Here is an 18,795-nt window from a genome sequence, read left to right as displayed (position 1 = left end):
ACACAATAGAGGTCAACCCAGGAGCAAAGCATTTTGCTCGGAGCCATGGTGGAAAACATATTGCTGCTTGGAGAGCTACATCCATCCGGGAGGTGGGAAAATAACTGTGCTTGAGTGTGCACATGGGATGCGTTCCACGCACACGGAACGGGGGTGGGTGAGCGGTGCCTGTCTCAGGTTTACATGACAGGAATATCTGGGACACAGGGAAAACCTGAGCAGGGCAGGACATGGAGAGCGGCTTCCTGGAGTGCCAGGCACTTGCTTCATAGCACAAACCAACCCCAAACCAGCTTGGTTCTGATATTCAGCCGCTCCTCACCAGGCAGGGCCAGGCTCTGCAGCAACAGGGCCCCAGGAAGGACAAGGTCTGGCCCCGGCTTTGGAAACCCCTCCATGTCTGTGTGTTGGGACTTGCTGGAGCAAGGGCAGGCTCGGTTGCTCAGGAGGGAGTCTCTGCCCTGCTGGTACTCAGGGTCCCTCCATCACTGCCTGCTCAGGTGCTGAGGGCGCAGCACAAGGATAACGTCCACAGCATCCGCTTCTGCCTCTTGCAAGGTCATTCCCATGCTTTTGGCCCCACAAGAATCTAGGAAGAGGGAGGGGAAATGAGAGAAGCCGCAGGATAAATGCGTTGGAGCAGATCAACACCCGCAGAGCCATTGCTCAGCCCCGGGCTCCCCTTCCCCTGCCCAGCACCATCCCCGAGCCCCCAGCCCCTGTGACCCCTCCATGCAGTGCAGGCAGAGGGTGATGCTCAGAGGGGAGAAGAAAGGAGGCAGCAAATCCCACACCCCCCCCCGCAGCGTACCAAGGGGAAGGGGATGGGTCCCAAGGCACAGCTCAGGGGGATGCACGCAGGAGCCTGCTCCTCACACTGCGGTCTCCTGCTCCGCGCTGGGCTCTTCTTTCTTCCTCTTCATCTTGCAGAAACCATGGAGCCCGCAGAAGCAAGCGAAGGTGAACTGGGGCATCACCCGGAGCAGGAGGAGAGGGTTGGGAGCACCCCAGGGAAACCTGGATGGGGACAGGGAGAGGAGTCAGGGCAGCTCCTGGGTGATGGCAATGTTCGACTTGATCTTCAGGGTCTGTTCCAGCCTGGTTGGTTCTGTGATTCCATGCACAGGGAAGGTGGAGGGTGTGGACCAGCCTCCCCCCCCCCATCACAGAGCATCACCCTGCATGGGTGCACATCCCATTATCCAGCCCCACAGCCGCTCACTCCCAATTCCCCACCCGCTGAAGGACAAGGAGGTCAACCCCACTCTCCTCAGCACTGAACAATCGGGACAGACGTGGGGACAGCTTGCAGGGCCTGGTGCATGTTTGAGGGCTGGGGGGGAGGCCCCTGGGAGCCCCTGGCACCGGCGGTTATGGCACAAAGAGGCAGAGCTGAGAGCGCGGTTCACTCCCTTTGTGTGTGCTGGTGCCCCAAAGCACAGCCCACGTCCTGGCCCCACAGCTGCAGTGTGATGATGTAAGTGAAAGGCTGGGTTTACATAGAAATAAATATCAAACGTGTGCAGAAATGGTGTCTGAATGAACCCTTCATCCTCTCCCGGCTCCGTTCTTAGCTCCTGCACAGTTTGCTGGTGACCGGCTCTGATTTTGGTGCTCGATGCCCAGCGAGTCACATCCGTAGCACCAGGACCGTGCCAGCCCCCAGCCGTGCAGAGGGACCACAGCATTCACAGCTCCCTGCAATGCCTGGACTCAGCATCTGCTCCCCGTGAACAGGGAACATCTCGTAGCCTCAGTTTACCCCTCTGTGCAATGGGGGTGATGCTGCCTGGGGACCAAGTGGCAGCCTCAGTGTATGAGGCACTGCCACCTCCCGAGGCTCATGGACATTGGCAGTGGTGAGCAGAGGGTGACCTCCATCACCAGCCAGGCACTGCTGGGAGCCCCAAGCCCGCTGCCTGCAGCCCACAGCACAGCAGGGCCAACCAGGAGAACATTAAACATGGGGGAAAGAAGCCAAAGCAAGTGGGGTCTATGGGCCCCCATCGCTCCACACTCTCCCCATGATGAAGGGGGTGATCCCACATCCCTGCCTTTCCTCTTTTCCCCTTTCCAAGGGCCCAGCTGCAGCACAAAGCATCCCATTCAACCCACTCCTGCTGCTGCCCCCCATCCCCAGCCATCTGTGTACCTGTCTATAGCACCCACATTGAACCAGGCTGCTTCGGAGCTCACCCACAGTGACCACAAGCCCTTTCATGTGCCTCCCATCCTGAATGTCTCCTGAGCACACGCAGGTCTCCCTTTGTGCTGCTGCTGCTGCTGCTTTGTGTTACCAGGCTGGGAATGGGACGTTGGAGGGAATGGCTGGGTGTGGGGCAGCGCATTGGGATGGGAGCCACTCACCTGCGAGCCCTGCATCCTCTTGGCTTTGCACAGCTTCAGCTGGGGAAGGGATGACGGGAAGGGAGAAGCATTGAAACCTGTGGGAGCTGGCACCCTGGTCTGGCACAACCAGGTCTGACCCAGCACTGCCAAAACCGGGCTGGGCAAATGCTTTCCTTGCCTATGCAGGGCTCTCACCCAGTACTTGACACCCTTCATATGAACCAGGCAAACACATCTGCACCAGACCCCCCAGGTCCCCATGGGGACCAGTCCCCCCTATACCCCTGTGGCCATCCTAGCCACTCCCCCTTGCACAAAGCCCCCCGTGAGAGCCTGGGAGGTGGGGCTGGGACCCCGGTTTCCATTAGGAGCTATTGATATATTTAGAGGAGCTTGCAGCACGGAGGCTTTTCAGGCTGCGCCTCTGCCTCCCATTCAGGCAGCAGACAATGATGAATGAGCCCTGGAGAGCAGAGGCAGCCGAGCTGAGCCCGGCGCTCCCCTTCTTGAAAAGGTAGAAAAAGGGGCAAGGACTGATTCACAATAGGAATGAACTGGCTTGGGCAGCGCTGATTTGCAAGGGCTGGGCCTGCTCCACAGCCCGGTGCTGCCCTTTCTATGCAGGGGAGATCAAATTGGCTGAAACTCCAGTGCAAACACGAGGAGCAATAAGGACATGAAGCTGGAGAATTCCCTTTAGTGAAGTGCATCACCCCGGGCCATGTTTGTCACTGTCACAGTGATGAATTGGGAGCTGTCTGGAATCAGCACGCTCGCTTTAGCAATGGCACTTCTCCCTCAGCCCTAAGAAATGTCTTTCTGAACCAGCTGGACACAGTCTATTCCTTAAGCCAGCAATTACCCATTTCCCTGGGCAGGCAGGAGGCTGAGACAGGGCAGTGTCAGCAGGGAGGTGCAGGCAGGGATGTGGGCAGGGATACAGGCAAGGATGTAGGCAGAGGTGCAGGCAGGGATACAGGCAGTGGATGTAAGTGGGGAAGGGGTGCTTGGCTGCTTCTCTTCCCCTGCCCCAGTGTTTCCATTGCTGAGCAAGGGCATTGAATCCACTTTTAGCTACTTGGTTGGAAGAAAACCCACATGAAGTTTTGCATTTTAAACCCCACATTTCAAAGCTGCCTTTTGCCACGCTGGGGTTTGTTTTCCTGGGAAATGAGCTCATTTGCAATGGAAATTGCTCCCATGGTTTACAGGGAACCGAATGGGATAAAGAATTCGTAGTGAAATGTAGAAACATTCCCAGAAATTCATCTCAATTGCCTTTCGTGATAGCAAGTCAGCATCGTCCACCTCTGCAGCCAGGATGCTCAGGAGGGTCTGGGGATCACCAGCCTGGTTCTCTAAGATCCACTTAGGAGACACCCTTGGAGAAGCCCAGAGCTCATGGAACCTTTTCCCATAATATAGCATCGAATCACAACCTGGCTTTGGATGCAGCGACCTTAAAGCTCCTCCAGCTCCAACCCCTGCCACGGGCAGGGACCCCTTCCACTGGAGCAGCTTGCTCCAAGCCCTGTGTCCAGCCCGGCCTTGAACACTGCCAGGGATGGGGCAGCCACAGCTTCTCTGGGCACCCTGTGCCAGCGCCTCAGCACCCTCACAGGGAAGAGCTTCTGCCTCAGAGCCCATCTCAGCCTCCCCTCGGGCAGGTTAAAGCCGTCCTGCAGGAGAGTGGGTGCAGCCCTGGGGCTGTGTTTCAGTTTAATGCCAGTTTCGCTGGTGCTCAGCCAAGCTTTCAGAATCTATTTCCTTTATCCCCCCCCCCCTTTCCCCCCACAAACCTTGGCCATCTCGCTGCTTACAACCAGCCCTACGAGAAAACCGCCTTCAAAGCACTTCCTATAATGAGCAGCGCCGCATTAGAAACCCAACAACGACGGGGCCGGGCTAAAACTAACCTGCAAAGCAGCAGCATCCCTTTAAGGGGAGATAATGAAGGGCGAAGATGCTGCCTGGCGTGTTTGCAGAGCAGCAGCGCTAATTAAAACACGGCTCCTGTAAAGTCTGCTGAGCCCATTGGTTCTTCCCCCCCCCCCATTCATTTGCCCGAGGAAGGCAGAGTCGCCAGGGTCCTCATTAGAGAGATTTCACTGGCTGCAGTTAATGGTTGTAATTAATAGGTGCAATAAATTTCCAATGGGCAGCCCGGGTGTTCATTAGCCCTGGGCTGACTCAGCACCGGTGGCCTCCCCGCTTCCTAAAGAACCCATTTCCAAGCAGGAGGGAGGGGGAAGGTGCTCCATGGCACAACCGGCGCAGGCGGCATTCCCTGCCCGGAGCAGAGCTGGATAAAGCATTCCCATCCAATCCCACATTTGTCTCCTTTTTGTCCCGCCGGAGGTTGTCCGAGTTCGGTGCGGGATCAGCGCTCGAATAACTGAACCCTCTGGTGCAAAGGGGGGGTAAATACCCGGGATAATGTCATGGATCAAAGCCTGGGGAAGCTGCTCATGCAAAGCGCAGCCCCACACGTGGATGGCTCTGCCTGCTGGGGGTGTGGGGTGCACTGTGGTTTCTTGTGCCCTCCGGGCATCCTGTGATTTCAGATCTCCCCAGGCTCCCACTGAGCAGCATTCCCTCTATAGGGTAACCCGGTGCTGCTAGCGAGGTGCTGGGAGTCCCACTGTGTCCCATTAGGACTTGGTGCTGTCACAGCTTTGATTAAGGCCCCAGCTTTCCAGTTCATTATCATCTGGCTGTAATTAAACTATTAATAATTGGCACTTATCTCCTGGGATCAGCATCCATGGGGCTGGGTGACCCAGCGCTGCTCCTGCTCCTCTTCCAGCGCACAGAGGCAAATCCCATCCCGATCCCCACGCGGGTTAGCAGCAGGCAGTGATCCCAGTGGGATGAGAGCCCTGCTCTCCCCAGCACTATGTGGGAGCTGTGCACAAGCCTCCTGGTTCTCACATTCCTGTTGCCACGAGGGATGCCCGGGACGCGGATACGGGATGGGGACTCTGTGTCGGGGCATGCGGCTGCGCTTTGCCTTCCTGCAAGGCAGCGCAGGACAAGCCTGTGCCTCATCCACCGGCATGGTGGATCCATCCCCATCTGGGATACGGTGGATGCCTCACTCATGCACAGCAGTTATCTGTAATTAGCAGCTTGTCCCACTGCGCTCCTGGGATTTCAGGAAGGCCCAGGGACTGCTGGAGGGGTCCATCTGCTCCAGCACCTTCCTTTGCGGGTGCCTTTGGGTGCAGCTGGCCAGGAGCCACCTTTGCAGTGGCTCTTCCTCAAGCTCACTCCTCTGGACCCGGGATGGGATTTCAATCACTGCATTTCAATGATCGGTGGTGTACCCAAGTTCTCGAAGATGCTTTGGGAACGCCAGCCTCATCTCCTGCTTTAGTTAATGCCCCGAATGCTGTGCAAGCACAGCAACCAAGGGGTTCTGCTTTGCCCAGTAATCGCAGCCGCAGGTAGAGCCTGTGCTAATTGAAAGGTGCTGGAGCTGCTGCTGGGAGGTGGATGCCAGACAAGCCGAGAGCTCACCTGGTGCTGGCAACACCTCCTCTTGGCCATGGACCTTTTCCAGGGGTCCCTGCCAATGCCTTTTGCATGGCTCCCATCAGAACACTTGTCCCATGAAGGGCTTCCAGCCCGCCCTGGGGTCAAACACTGAACACCACAAATCAAACCCTCGTGGGGGGAGCTGGAGCTCAGCAAGGAATGGTGAGAAAGAGGTTGGGTCCCCTGGCTCCTGAGCACAGCCACCCCATCCCATGGACCCATTCAGTTCATCCCATCCTGGCTGCTCCAGCCACAACCCCATGGAAACCCAGTCGTGGTTGCTCCATCTCTTCCCTGCTTAATGCCTGCCTTGCTAAAAGGAGAATCAATGGTGTACAAGGCAGTGAGAGCAAGTCTCGGGTGGAGCATCTGGCCAGCACAGTGCAGACAGGCTGCCCATAGCACTGCTCTCATCAGTTGGTATCTGCCCAACAGCCACCAAAATACTGATGAGTGTTTGCATCCCTCCGTGCTCTCTTCACCATGGGCAGCCACCACCGGAGATGGGTTCTGAACCCCTGCACCAGGATCCCCAATAGCTCTTCCCCCAGTGTTTGCCAGAACCTTGCTAGGGGGCTTGAGGCTGGCCTGGGGTTTTATTGCAGCCACTGACCCCCCAGAGAGGGGTTTGCTCATTGCTTCCCCAGTGAAACGTTTTGGGTTGCACAAAATGGCAAACCTGGGTATTTCTGGTTGATTTGCCCTGTTCTCCCTGACTTGGGGGTTAATGGCACCCTCACACCAGGATCCCCATGCTGGGATGGGAGCAGCAGGACCAAGCCATGCGTGTCCACCAGCGTCAATGGCTCTGGGCAGCCATTGTCAGGGGTGAATTTTCTGAATGAGCAAATCCTCATTAAGAAATAATTAAACCAGGCCGGGGAGGTTGGCTCCATCCTTTCGCTTTGACGAATGCTGCTTGGTTTTGCTGCTTTCTGGGCCCCAGCCTTGCCAGCTCTCCTGCTTTCATTGTTGGAACTCAGGGGATTTCACGATTCTCTTCCTTCCACACCTCCCTGAGTCATGGGATTGCAGCTGAGCCTCAGCTCCGAGCTCTTTCAATCACTGCTCCTTTTAAAGGTGCATTCCAGGCTGGTGAAATAAGCGTGGAAGCCTGACACCAGGTGACCCACGGTGCAGGAGGGGAGAGGACAGGGAAAGAGAAAAGAGAAATCGCTCCTTCCTGCTTGGCAAAGGTGGTTTGGAACCCCCACCAGTGCGCAGGTGCTGACAGAGGCAGCAGAGGCTGTGGTGATGGGGTCTGCAGTGATGAGATCTGCAGTGATGGGATCTGCAGTGATGGGGTCTGCAGTGATGGGATCTGCAGTGATGGGGTCTGCAGTGATGGGGTCTGGTGATGGGGTCTGCAGTGATGGGATCAGCGGTGATGGGCTCTGCAGTGATGGGATCTGCAGTGATAGGGTCTATGGTGATGAGGTCTGCAGTGATGAGGTCTGCAGTGATGAGGTCTGCAGTGATGAGATCAGCAGTGATGAGATCAGCAATGATGGGGTCAGTGGTGATGGGGTCAGTGGTGGTGGGGTCTGTGGTGATGGGGTCTCTTCCCACCCCATCCACCCTGCTCTCCAGGCTGCTGTGCTCACAGACATTGATCTGTGTTTAACAAGTGCACTACTCGTCCTGCTCTCTGATTAAACCTGTCCTTCCCAATGCTCCCGGCCACATATCCGTGGTCCATGGGCTGGCTGTGGCCTCATGGTCACCGCAGGGATGGATCCTGCCCGGTCTGCAGCACCCCTGGAAGGGTCACGATCGGTGGGGAGATGGGGCTGGAGGTGCTGGGCTGTTCTCAGCCCCCAGGACACCCACCGACAGCAGGAAGGGCTCCTGCTGTCACCTGCAGGCGTTTCAGTGCCCTTGGCCATGCCCTTGGTCTCTGCCTGATGCTTTTGTTCCATGGGGCTGCAGGTGGGGACGCTTTGAACCGTGTGAGAAAAGCTCTCACTGCCAAAGAAAAGCAGCTCTGAATGGGGACGACGGCGCCTGAAAGGCCGAGCCCCCCCCATCCCCGTCCCCCTTTGTCTGTCCCTGTGCTCTGCAAGGCTTCAATGCCCCCTTTCTCTTGTTACCAAATAAATATGAGTGATTAAAAAGGGATCAGGAGTCCGGGCGGGTGCGGAGGTGCCTGGAAGGTGCAGTCCCTCCTCTGTGTAGCCCATGGCTTTTTGCCCTACATGAGTTAGGCAAAGCAATCACATAGGAATAAAAAGCCATAGACCACAGCAGAGGGCTTACCCAGGATAAGCCAGCAGTCTTTGGGGAAAGAAAAGGAAGAAAGGGGTAAAGGAGGTGGGAGGGAAAGCAGCCCTTCCGTCTATGTGGTCCTCCCTCCCTGCTTAAAAGACAACGTGCCATAGCCTGGATCACTGGCAGCATGGCCAAGGAGCAGGCAGGGAAATGGTTTAGCCTCCCTCTGCAGTGTCCTGGCCACAGCTACACCTCGTCTGTCCGTGCATTCCCCATCACACCTTTTGTGCTGCTTTTAAGTATCCCAGTAAACCCCTGAGCTACAACGCAGTCACCCTGGCTGCCAATGGAGCAGCACAGACGCACGCAAGGTGATGTGTTCCATGGGGCGCTCCCATCTCCGTACCCCCGGAAGATGCATCCCAGGACAAGGCGATGTCCATGGGGAAAACACCTCCAGCAGCTCCCCCAGGAGCCGGACACAGCCCTTACCCTTAGCAGCAGCCTCTCCACCTCCCTGTGCCCGGGGGCACCAGAACTGCCCAGGCTGTCCCTGGGAAAGCACCAGCCTCTGCCTCCATCCTTTTCCCTGCCAGGACTCACTCATTCCGCAGCAGTGACTGCTGATTGCCAGGAGCTGATGAGGTCAGCTCCGCCACTGAGGGTAGGAAACTCCCTTTCTTGTTGCCCTAGCACGAATCCTTGGGAAATTCAACGTTTCTGAAGCTATGCAGCAGCCGGCTTTGGAGGGAGGAAGGAATTTGCCCGCTGCCGTTCAGAATAGCAGTGAACATGACTTCGACCGACAAACCGAGCTTCCGAAGCACACGGGTAGCTCTGAACTGGTGTTTCCCAAGGTTTTACCTCTTTTAACTCCCATACGTGAATGGGAAAGGGAAAAAAGCCACTTTCTGACGCAACCACGCTCCCGGCCCGGCCCCTGCACCCTGCAGCAGCCGCAGGAGGATGCACCCACGTGCAGCCCCGTGGCACGAGCATCATCTGGCCTTGGTGTTGCATCCTTGGGTACTCTGGGGAGCGCCTCCAGCAAATATCCTGGGGTGCTGTGTGCACGCAGGACCCCCACCTATGGGTCTGCCCCCCAGCTCCGGCACCAACCCAACCCCTTGGTCCCCAGGGGTACACTAAGGACACTTTCATTGCACATCGAGGGGTAGATCTGAACTTAGTAACTCTTTGGGTATGGCCCTCTCTGCTTTGTGGCTCTGCTTTGGCACCCAAGACCTTCCCAAGGAGATTGCACCCATCACAGGACAGCTCCAGTGCCCGCATCAGAGCACAGGGACACGTCCCCATCCCAAAACCCCAGCCCCGCACCACAGGGACCCGAGGACAGCCCAGAGCATGGCTGAGCTCACCTTTGGCAGCGTAGCATCCTCTCCATGGGAAGACACCAGGATACCCGGCACTGGACTTGGGATGGCATCACCTGCACCATCCTCTCCTGGCCCTGCCAGCAAACCCCAGCACACAGGGATGTGCAGGGATGCTCAGGGATGTGCAGGGATGCTCGGGGATGCGCAGGGATGTGCAGTGATGCAGGTGCCCCTCATCCCATCACCTCCAAGCCCCGCGTGGCTACGGGGGGTCCCGTTTGTGGATCCCAGGCTCCTGCTGCCATCCCCATGGCTCTGCGGAGCCTCGCTGTGTGTTGCATACTTGAAATGGTTTTGCACCGAGGGGCTGGAGGGAGGGAGGGAGCGGGGGGTCAGGTATTTCTCCATCCCCAGCTCCGGAGAGCTGGTAACAAAGGCACTATTGAACTGCAGCCTCTGGTCTGTGAAGCAGAAACCTCTTGTATCTACTTCACTGCCTTTGATCTAACTCCCCCAGTGGGATGGATATTACTCATGTCCTGCTGCTCGGGTACTGCTGCCAGCATGGGACAGGGGGGAACAAGCCCCCTCTTGTCACCCTTGGTTTGGGAAGCATCCTGCCCACACCAGGCAGGGGCACCCAGTGCCCATCTCTGCTGCTGTCCTTCCCTATGGCCCCTCTTCATCCCTTCTCCATCCCAGACCTCGGGGTCTATGTGCGGGCACCGGAGCGTAGAGGCGGGAGGAGCAGGGCTCTGCACTCGCATTCCTCTTCTGTAATTAAAGCCGGTGCGCTGGGTGGAGGGGGAAATTCCCAAAGGGTTTTGCTGGCATCTGGACAAGGGTCAGACAATGAGAACATTTGACAGGGAGCCCAAATCCGCTCTGTCTTGGATCAACGCTCAAAGCCTCCCCCGTGCGCTCTGTCCCGCCTTGGGGAAGGTGGGGGGCTCTTTGGTGGGGAAGGGGGGTGGGAGCCTGGGGACTGTTTCACAATGCCCCCCCCCCCAAGCCTTTATTCCTGCCAGGCTGCCCAAAATCACAGCACTGAGACCACGCTCCCACCGGGATCCCCAGGAGAATCCCAAGTAAAGGCACCAATAGCAGACCTTGGTCTTACCAGTCCTGGGGGCACCGGGATGCTCGGACAGCCCGGTGCAACCACCCCAGGTACCCAAAAGCACTTGAGTGCCTTTTGAAATCTCATTCTCTGGCTTGCAGGAACCCTGCTCCCAGCAGCTCCCAGCAGGACCGGAGAGGCAGGAGAGGGCATCGCCTCTGGGGGTACCTGCATGATGGTACCCAAAGTGAGAGCACCCAAAATCACAGCACCAAAGGAAGCCAATGGCTCTGAGCACTGCTTCACCTTTCCCAGGGCTCATCCCTCCCTTCCCCAGCTCCCTGCCCATGTCTCAGGAGTGGGAAAAGCCTCTCCAGGGCTGCCTCCATCCCCGCTGCAAGGTGGAGAGAAATAACACGTACCTTATGAGTGGGAAGGGTGGGTGGACAGATGGACGGACAGATGGACGGATACTCAAGAACAGAGACCGACCGAGCTGGGCACACCTAAAGGATATTGTTTTCCACAGAAATCCATAGCAGTTGCATCCCTATCAGCCTTTCTTTTAGGGGATCACCTGCAGTCCCCTCTCCCCATTCCCTCTCCAGCTCATGCCCCAGGGCAGGGAGTGCAGGACCCAACTCTCGCTTCGCTCTCAAACATTCTGTTAGAACTTGGGGAGCAGTTGAAGTCAGTTGGGCAATGATCCATTTTCAAGCTGTCTTGACAACTGGCTCCAGCACAGCAAGATTAGATCTACTAATCACATTTATAAGGCGCCCAGGATCATGAATTGGGTATTTGGAGAGTATTTGTCATTGTAACAATGTCGTTTCCCAGCCTTCAGCAGGCATTACCTTGTCCTCCAAGCCATTACGGGTGGACTTTTTGGCTTTATAGAAACATTTACATGGGGAAGAGGAGGCTCCAAAGCAGCTCTGGTTGCAGTGCTCTGTACAGCTGAAGGTGCACGTTGTCTGTCTCTTGTATGTCCCATGGATAGGGTGATACTGGGGTTCTTTATGGATTTTAACTAGCTTTCTCATCACCGTATATCTCGTCATTGTAACGGACGGATATAACCCAAAGCTTTGCAGGATGCTCTATAAACCCCCTTACAGGCAATACGAGGGAGGGCAGGTGAGCTGAACAACATCCGGGATCACACAGCGCATCCTTAGTGCTGAGCCTGGGAAAGCCACACGGTTCTGCATCCCTGCCGCGCCTGAGGATGAGACCACACTGCCTGCAGCACCCTGTCCAAGACAAGCCGGAGATGTGCCCAACAAGCCCTGCTTGCAGCAGCAGTCACAGCCTGCGCACAGCCGCTGCCGCCGGCGCTGCTGCAGCGCATGGAGCGGAGACCAGACAGACCCCAGGCTCCCTCCATGGGGTGTTCTGGCAGCCACAGCAAAGGAAAAGGCCAAAATAGCCCCGGTTCCGCAGGTGCCACCGCACGCTCCTTCAGGACACAGCATAAACCTGATTTGTCCGAGAGGGAAGAGGAGGAGCCCTGCACCCAGCTCTGGGGCAGCAGCACCGGAGGGACCTGGAGCTGTTGGAGCGAGTCAAGAGGAGGGCACGGAGCTGCTGCGAGGGTTGGAGCAGCTCTGCTCTGGAGCCAGGCTGAGAGAGCTGGGCTGGGGCAGCCTGGAGAAGAGAAGGCTCCTGAAGGGGAGACCTGAGAGCAGCTCCAGTGCCTGAAGGGGCTGCAGGAAAGCTGGAGGGGGCAGGATGAGCATCACCCCTGCACCTTCAGCTCCCCTGGGGAGACACTTCCCTGAAACCTGCCTCCGGTGACTCCAGTGCCTGGAGGGACATCACTCTGGGCACAGCCTTGGGAAGGAAAGAGCTCAACCCATCTCCCACCATCGCAAATCAGGGCAGAATCCACTGAACCAGACCCCAAACCCCCTTTGCACATGCCTTCACCATCCCAGGCACAAGCTCAAACAGCACCTCTAAAGCCCCAGCCCCAGCTCCCTCCTGGGACAGGAGCAGAGACTGGAATTCACACCAGAGCTTCACAGCGGGTTTGAAGGGGGTTTAAGCACCCATATCCACGGAGTCTCCTTTTCCTCACTGGATTTGCACTGGCGCAAACAAGAGAAACTGCAGCCTCCTTTACAAACACCGCTGCCCCTGCCCTCACCAACCTGCGCATGCAATAGAGCGCTCCTGGCAGGAGCTCCATCCAGGCTGTGCTGCGGTGAAGCCCCATGTGAGCTTCCACCAAACCCTCCCAGGGGTGGGTGAACCAAGTCAAGGCACCAAGAGGTGAAGCTGGCTCTTGCCTCGGGCTCTGCAGGGTCTCTGTGTGGTTGTGTTGAGCTGGCAGCCCCGGAGGGACCATCTCCTGCAAGCCCAGCTCAGGCTCACCCAGCTCATGGGTGCTCCTTGTCCTCTGCTGTCATCAGCAGCTCAGTGCAACAGGCAGCGTGCAGGGACAGCAGCACCGAGCGGAGGAGATGTGGGGCTGGGATAAGACACAGCACAGGTTAACCCTGGAGAGGGGACCAACAGGTTTGTATGGGCTGAGTGGGGAGGTTTGGGGAGCATCGTGGGTGCATCCTCTGTGTCAGGGGAGGCATTTGTGATGTGAGGTATTTGTGTTCCGTCTCCTGCTGGCCCTGCTGTTCGCTGCTGCCAGTGATTTCTCACATGCTGCTGACAAGTCATCAGGGACACAATGTGATACCCATTAGCATGAGGCGAGATTCTGGTGGAGAGTGTCTCTGTTGCACTTTGGAGACCTTCCCTCCATCGCTCCCCATGCTGGGCAGGGCACCTGGGTCCCATTGCTCCTTCCCAAGGGAGGAGAGAAAACAAACCCCATGGGGAGACCCATAAGCACAGTGTGAAGGTGGCCCCAAGCCCATACCTGAGCCTGTTCTCTCTGCCTGGAGCCGTCCCAGCCCTGGTCCCACCCGACCCTGCTGCTGCATCCCACCGCTCCCTGGGGATGCACAGACACAAAGCAGGAGGGGACATCCCTTGGGTCCCTTATTCTCTAATAACCACAGGCTACCACAGCGCAGACCCAGGGGTGCACCCAGGCTCATGGGCACACACGCAGAGCACCCAAATCTCTGCACAAGCCCACAGGAACTGTTTGGTGTCCCCAGACCCCGCCAGCCCTCAGGTCCCTTTGGTTTCACCACCCCGGCACATCCGAGATAACGGCAGCAACCAAATGACACCCAAACCAAGGCAATTCCTATCTCCAAGTCATTCATTTCCTCTCCCCTCGCTGACATCACCGCTCAGGTTAATACATGCAGCACTTCCCTTATCTTTCCTTGGGATTACCTCATCGGAGAGCACCCGGAGAGCCTCCCTCTGTGTGCCAAATACCAGCACTGGTGCCGGAGCTGCAAGTTTGCAGCCGGAGGAAGGACTGCTCAGATGCAGCTCCAGCAATCCCGACCACACCAGCCCCTCGTGCTGTTCTCCTGCAGGATTCAGTGGTACTCAGCGAGGCACAGGCACCAACAAATCTGTTCTTTGCCCTTCAGTTCCCACTCATCGCAAAGCAAAGCACGCTCTGCACCAGGCAGAGTTCCTCCTTCTCTGCAATCGGGGCTGGTGCAAGGGCTTTGTATCTATTGCCATCAATGCAAAAGTGTTTGCACACACACACACACAACACCCCCCCCCCCCCCAGTCCTACAGAACACCCCCACTTCTTGTGTGTGGTACTTAGACAGAAACTTAGCATATGCACATGAGCATGTATTCATGTACAGGACCACTCATACAAGTGCACGCTTCATCCTGAAATCCAGCACTTAAAGAGCTCACGTGTAATTTAGCTGGTGAATACATTAACATGTGTTGCATGTAATTGTGTGTCAGCATAAGTAACATGATTACACGTGAATATGTGTATATACATATATGCACACGTATATACACACATATGCACACATATACACACACATATACACACATATACACATATAGACACATGTGTATAAACACATATATACACATATAGACACATGTGTATAAACACATTTACACACACATCCCCACAAACGTTCATATAGTGATGGATTTTGACTGGTTGGTGATTATTCTCCCCTAAACCAAAGAGGATTCAATTTGTTTCAGCTGATTACATTTATACCCACAAGAACATAACTTCATCTAACAAGAATATATGCAAGTGAATGCCACACATTGGCTACAGCACCGCGTGAGCAGCTGTTAATGTACATACATCCACACACAGAACACTCTCAGCGCACACAATGAGCAGAGGAAGGACCTGACTTGCTTTGGGGTGCCCATAGGCATTGCCTGGGGCGGGGAGCAGCGCAGGTAACACACGGTGGCCGCGTGTGGTTCACATGTGCTCATGAGATGCCCATCGCACACGGAGCGTGCACACGCTCCTCCTGAGTGCCCCGCTCCCCCCATGCGCACACAACTCAGGCAAGACTTGAGACAAAGAAAGGAGACAAACGCTGCCTTACTTCGCTTTCCTCCTCCTTTTGCTCTCCTCCGTCTCTCCTCCCGCCGCCTCCGCCGCGGGACGTCAGCGGGACGGCGATTCTCGGCTGGGGATCATGGCAAGCAACTTAAGGCAGCCGGCGCGGAGGGCAGGAGCAGCTCGGGCAGCACGGCAGGAGGAGGAACAAAAGCCCAGCAGTGCCAGAGCGGTGCTCGATAGGTGTCTTCCCAATTGCGGAGGGGGCCGCGAGGCTGTGTGTGGCTGCAGGGCGGGAGGAGGCGGGTAGAAGGGGCGATGGGAAGAGGCCTCCCCGCAACCCCGGGCTGAGGTTAGTGCATAAATTACTTCCCCATTGAGCCGCGCACACGGCTGCATTCCCGCTGCTCCGCTTCCCGTTCCCGGCGCAGCCCACCGCCGAGGCACCCGGTCCCCCCGGCGCGGGGATGCCGGCTCGCCCCATCCCGCCTCTCTCCCGCTTTCTCCCTTCCTGCTTTGTCTTCAGCCCCGTCTCCCAGCCAGGCAGACACAAAAGAGCCTCTGACCTGGGAGGAGAAATGCCCATTTCCAGGAGAGAGCCCAACTCCCGAGCGCTCCGGTGCGTGCTTTCGGCAGGCAGGGGGATGAAAAGGAGCTGGTAGGGCTCTCAATCGGAGGCAGGATTCCTTCCCTAATGAGTGTAATTAGCAGAGTGAGGATAGGAGCGTGTTTCTCTGGCTGCTCCCCGCATCTTTCCATGTCTCCGAGCGCCAGCCTCCCTGTGCTCTTCCACAGGCTTTTGGGAAACGGCGTTTCTCCACTTCCAGGAGCTGCCGGGGCAGGAGCTGTCCTTGGATGCAGCTACCAACACGCACTCCAGCTGCCTGAAGCTCCCCCTCCACCTCCGTCTCAAAATAGAGGGGTTCAGACAGGATTAAATCCCAAAACACACATCCTGAGTCTTCCGGAGCTGCCGAGGGGAAGACAAGTCGGATCTGGGACTTGGCTTTTTCACTTGCTCATTGCCATCCATCCACTTCAGCGCTCATAAATCCCGAGCTGTCAGTGGAACAACGGGTGATTCAGTGGGGATTTAGCCAAGCTTCAGACCCGTGGAGCGAGCCAGATCCTCCTCCCGCGGCAGTGCCTGACCCAACATGAGCATGGCATTACCTCACCCCGCGCTCTGTTGGGATGCTCTCCCTGGCGGGTCCCATAGAGCGGGCAAGGACCCTCTTCATCTCTGCCCTGTGGATACCCCCTCAGCAATCCCAGCAACCCAAATTCTGCCTGGGATTAGCCTAAGCATTGATTTGGCCGCATCGGTCCAGGTGAGCACAGCGAGCGCCTGTGATGAGAATGGGGATGCAGCAGGCATCCTGCGCATCCTTCTCCCAAACAGGGAGAAACAGCAGCAGACATCCCATGCATCCTTCTCCCAAAGAGGGAAGGGGCAGCAGACGCAGCCCCACAGCAAAGCAGCAGGCTGGGAGATGTGTGGGGCCCATGGGCCTAATGACCTGCTTGGCGGGGTTGACCACACAAGCTGGAGGAGAAGCAGGAGCACCCGGATGCAACGCTGGGGGCTGCGTCAGGGCAGGAGCGGCCAGGGAGGGCTGTGCTGTCTCTCAGCATCTGCTCGGCTCTGACATTGTGCTCACTTGGGCTTTCTTTTAATTGCCTTGATGTCCCTGATTTGCATAATCCCCAGAATGCAGCAGGACTTTTGCTCTCAGCTAATAAATAGATGACAAAAATAAATGTGTCATGAAAGATTTGCTTCCATTCCTTCCCTCTGCGATCAGCGAGAAACGATGCTCGCGGCGTCGAGCTCGCAGGAGCTGTCAGCCTGGCCTGCCATAAGCACCGAGGTTCGCTCTGCCCCTGGTGCGCAGCTTGCCCAGATGCTAAGCTGAAACCACGAGCTGGGAGCAGGAGGAAAAGGCGGCTGTGGAAGGAGAGGATGAGCTCCTCACCCCCATTGTCCCTGCAAAGCCCTTCCCACCAAAGTCACCCTAAAGCAGGCTGACGAAGTGGTGGTGGAAGGACTGCAGAGCACACAACGGTCCATCCTTGTGTTCATGGTGTATTTGCAGGCAGCGACAGCCAGGCAGGTACCTGTGGTGCCCTATTTTTAGATGTATTTCCTTCAAAATGACAGGGCACTGTGGCTTCCTCTCCTCCCTATCACAGCATCCAGCCCTCTGCTCGCAGCGGAGCTCCACTACTCATGGAATTAGTTCCCTTAGCTGAGAAAAAGAGCATTTGCTCTGCTGTGAGTATCCATGAGGCTGGGAAAAGCACCGTGTGTTTGCTGCAGGATGATTTTCCCCTTGGTTTTATAAGGACTTGGCTGGAGGCACGGAGCATCAATGGGAATGCCAAAGTTCCCAGCCCAAAACAGCCTTAATGGGCTCAAAGGTTTAAACCAGGGGCTGCCATTATCCCTGGAAATCTTTGCTCCAGTGTGGGGCATCTCCCTGGGCTGGAGCTGCTGAGCATCACACCTGCATCATGTCGGAGCAGAGGATCCCTTCTGAGCGTCAGGGTTTGCATGTGATGGAAGGCAGCAGTGAGGCTCTTCAGGTCATCATCTGAAGGTGTAGTAGAGATGGGCACTGCACAGAGGGTGCCAGCAGCATCTGGAGATCCCACCTCGTGCATCCAACAGTTGGGATTAGTTTTTCCTTCCTGCAGCCCTGTGATTCTGGAGGATTCTCAGCTCTTCTATAAAACCTCCTTGACATTTCCAACTGTTTGTTGGGAAAAGCCTGAAAACAGGAATCCTAAAGGGTAACAACCAGAAGAGAAATAAAGACCTGGTAATATATGGGCTTCCTTCTTCGAAAATCCTGACCAATCGTAAGTCATTTTTATGACTGTGCTTAACTGCCTCCTGCATGGAGCTTGGGTTTATGGTAAATATGGATTCACAACTGCTGGGCAGTGGAGGGAAACGCACCGCCTGTGGCTTCGAAAGGCTCAGATCAGGCTGCGGAAGGAGCTCATCACAGAGCTGCCCTTGGTTGGTGTTTAAGGGGTCCTGGGACGAGCCTTTTGGCTCAGCACAGGTTTCTCAGCGGAAGTCTCCCCATGCTGGAGGTGGGATGTGCTCGCAGTAAGCGGGGCTGCAGCCGGGATGCTTGGGGCTGCAGACGCAGATGGGCAGAGGGTGAAGAACGAGAGACAGGGAAGAACAGCAGAGGAGGAGGGAGAGGTGAGCTGTGGTAAGGCTGGATCACGGCTCTGGCTGTGGGGAGAGCTTTCCACTGAGCCTGAAACAAGTCCTCTCCCCGTTCACCCCAGTGCTGCAGTCTGCACCCCTCATGGTCTGGACCATGCACCAGCCCGAGCACCAGATCCATGTGGTGGGGTGAGACACAGGGTGCTGGGACGAGGGAAGGCAGAGAGCCATGAAGATGGAAAGAATTACAAACCAGCCAGAGAAGTGGAAATAAGATGAAGTCCAAGAGCGAGGCGTGATGGACCACGAAGCAACCTTCTAGGATGCAGCGAATGATTTTCCCCCTCCCCAAAGCACCAGGGCGAGGGGATGGGATCATCCGTCTTCATTACATCCCCAGAATAGGCTCTGTCAGGTTACACTGTAAAACTAATCAATATTCCCTGCGGCATTGCTGGCTGCGGCTCCCAGCACAGGAGCAGCAGGGCACCGGGTGCCACACACCATTCCTGGGCACCGCAACAACACCCCACAGAAGTGCATTGATCTGGGGAGCAAAACTCCCCACCAAGCCTCATTTACCCCATTGCAATCGCACAACCCCACCTGCACTGCAAACCTGACTCACGTGCAGTGACCCTGAGCTCATGCGCGCAGCAAGGCGCTTCCCTCCACAGGGATATTCTGG

General features: G+C 56.5%; 1 protein-coding gene across 1 annotated transcript; it reads right to left on the bottom strand.

The window, feature by feature from the left end:
• Positions 1 to 224: 224 nt before the first annotated feature.
• Positions 225 to 9,618, bottom strand: BLACAT1 (BLACAT1 overlapping LEMD1 locus). Its single transcript, XM_061454955.1, has 3 exons — positions 9,474 to 9,618; positions 812 to 1,017; positions 225 to 589 (listed from the first exon to the last, which is right to left on the bottom strand). Exons 1-2 carry the CDS (start codon positions 9,551 to 9,553, stop codon positions 873 to 875), a joined length of 225 nt encoding a protein of 74 aa, XP_061310939.1. The 5' UTR covers positions 9,554 to 9,618; the 3' UTR covers positions 225 to 589; positions 812 to 872.
• Positions 9,619 to 18,795: the final 9,177 nt, after the last annotated feature.

The sequence above is a fragment of the Pezoporus flaviventris genome, unplaced genomic scaffold (genome assembly GCF_033815535.1).
Source record: "Pezoporus flaviventris isolate CSIRO_AGI_PZ_B2104156 unplaced genomic scaffold, CSIRO_AGI_Pfla_v1 ptg000017l, whole genome shotgun sequence".
NCBI lineage: Eukaryota > Metazoa > Chordata > Aves > Psittaciformes > Psittacidae > Pezoporus > Pezoporus flaviventris.
Note: the sequence above shows the minus strand (reverse complement) of the source record. Positions and strands in the feature narration are given on the sequence as shown.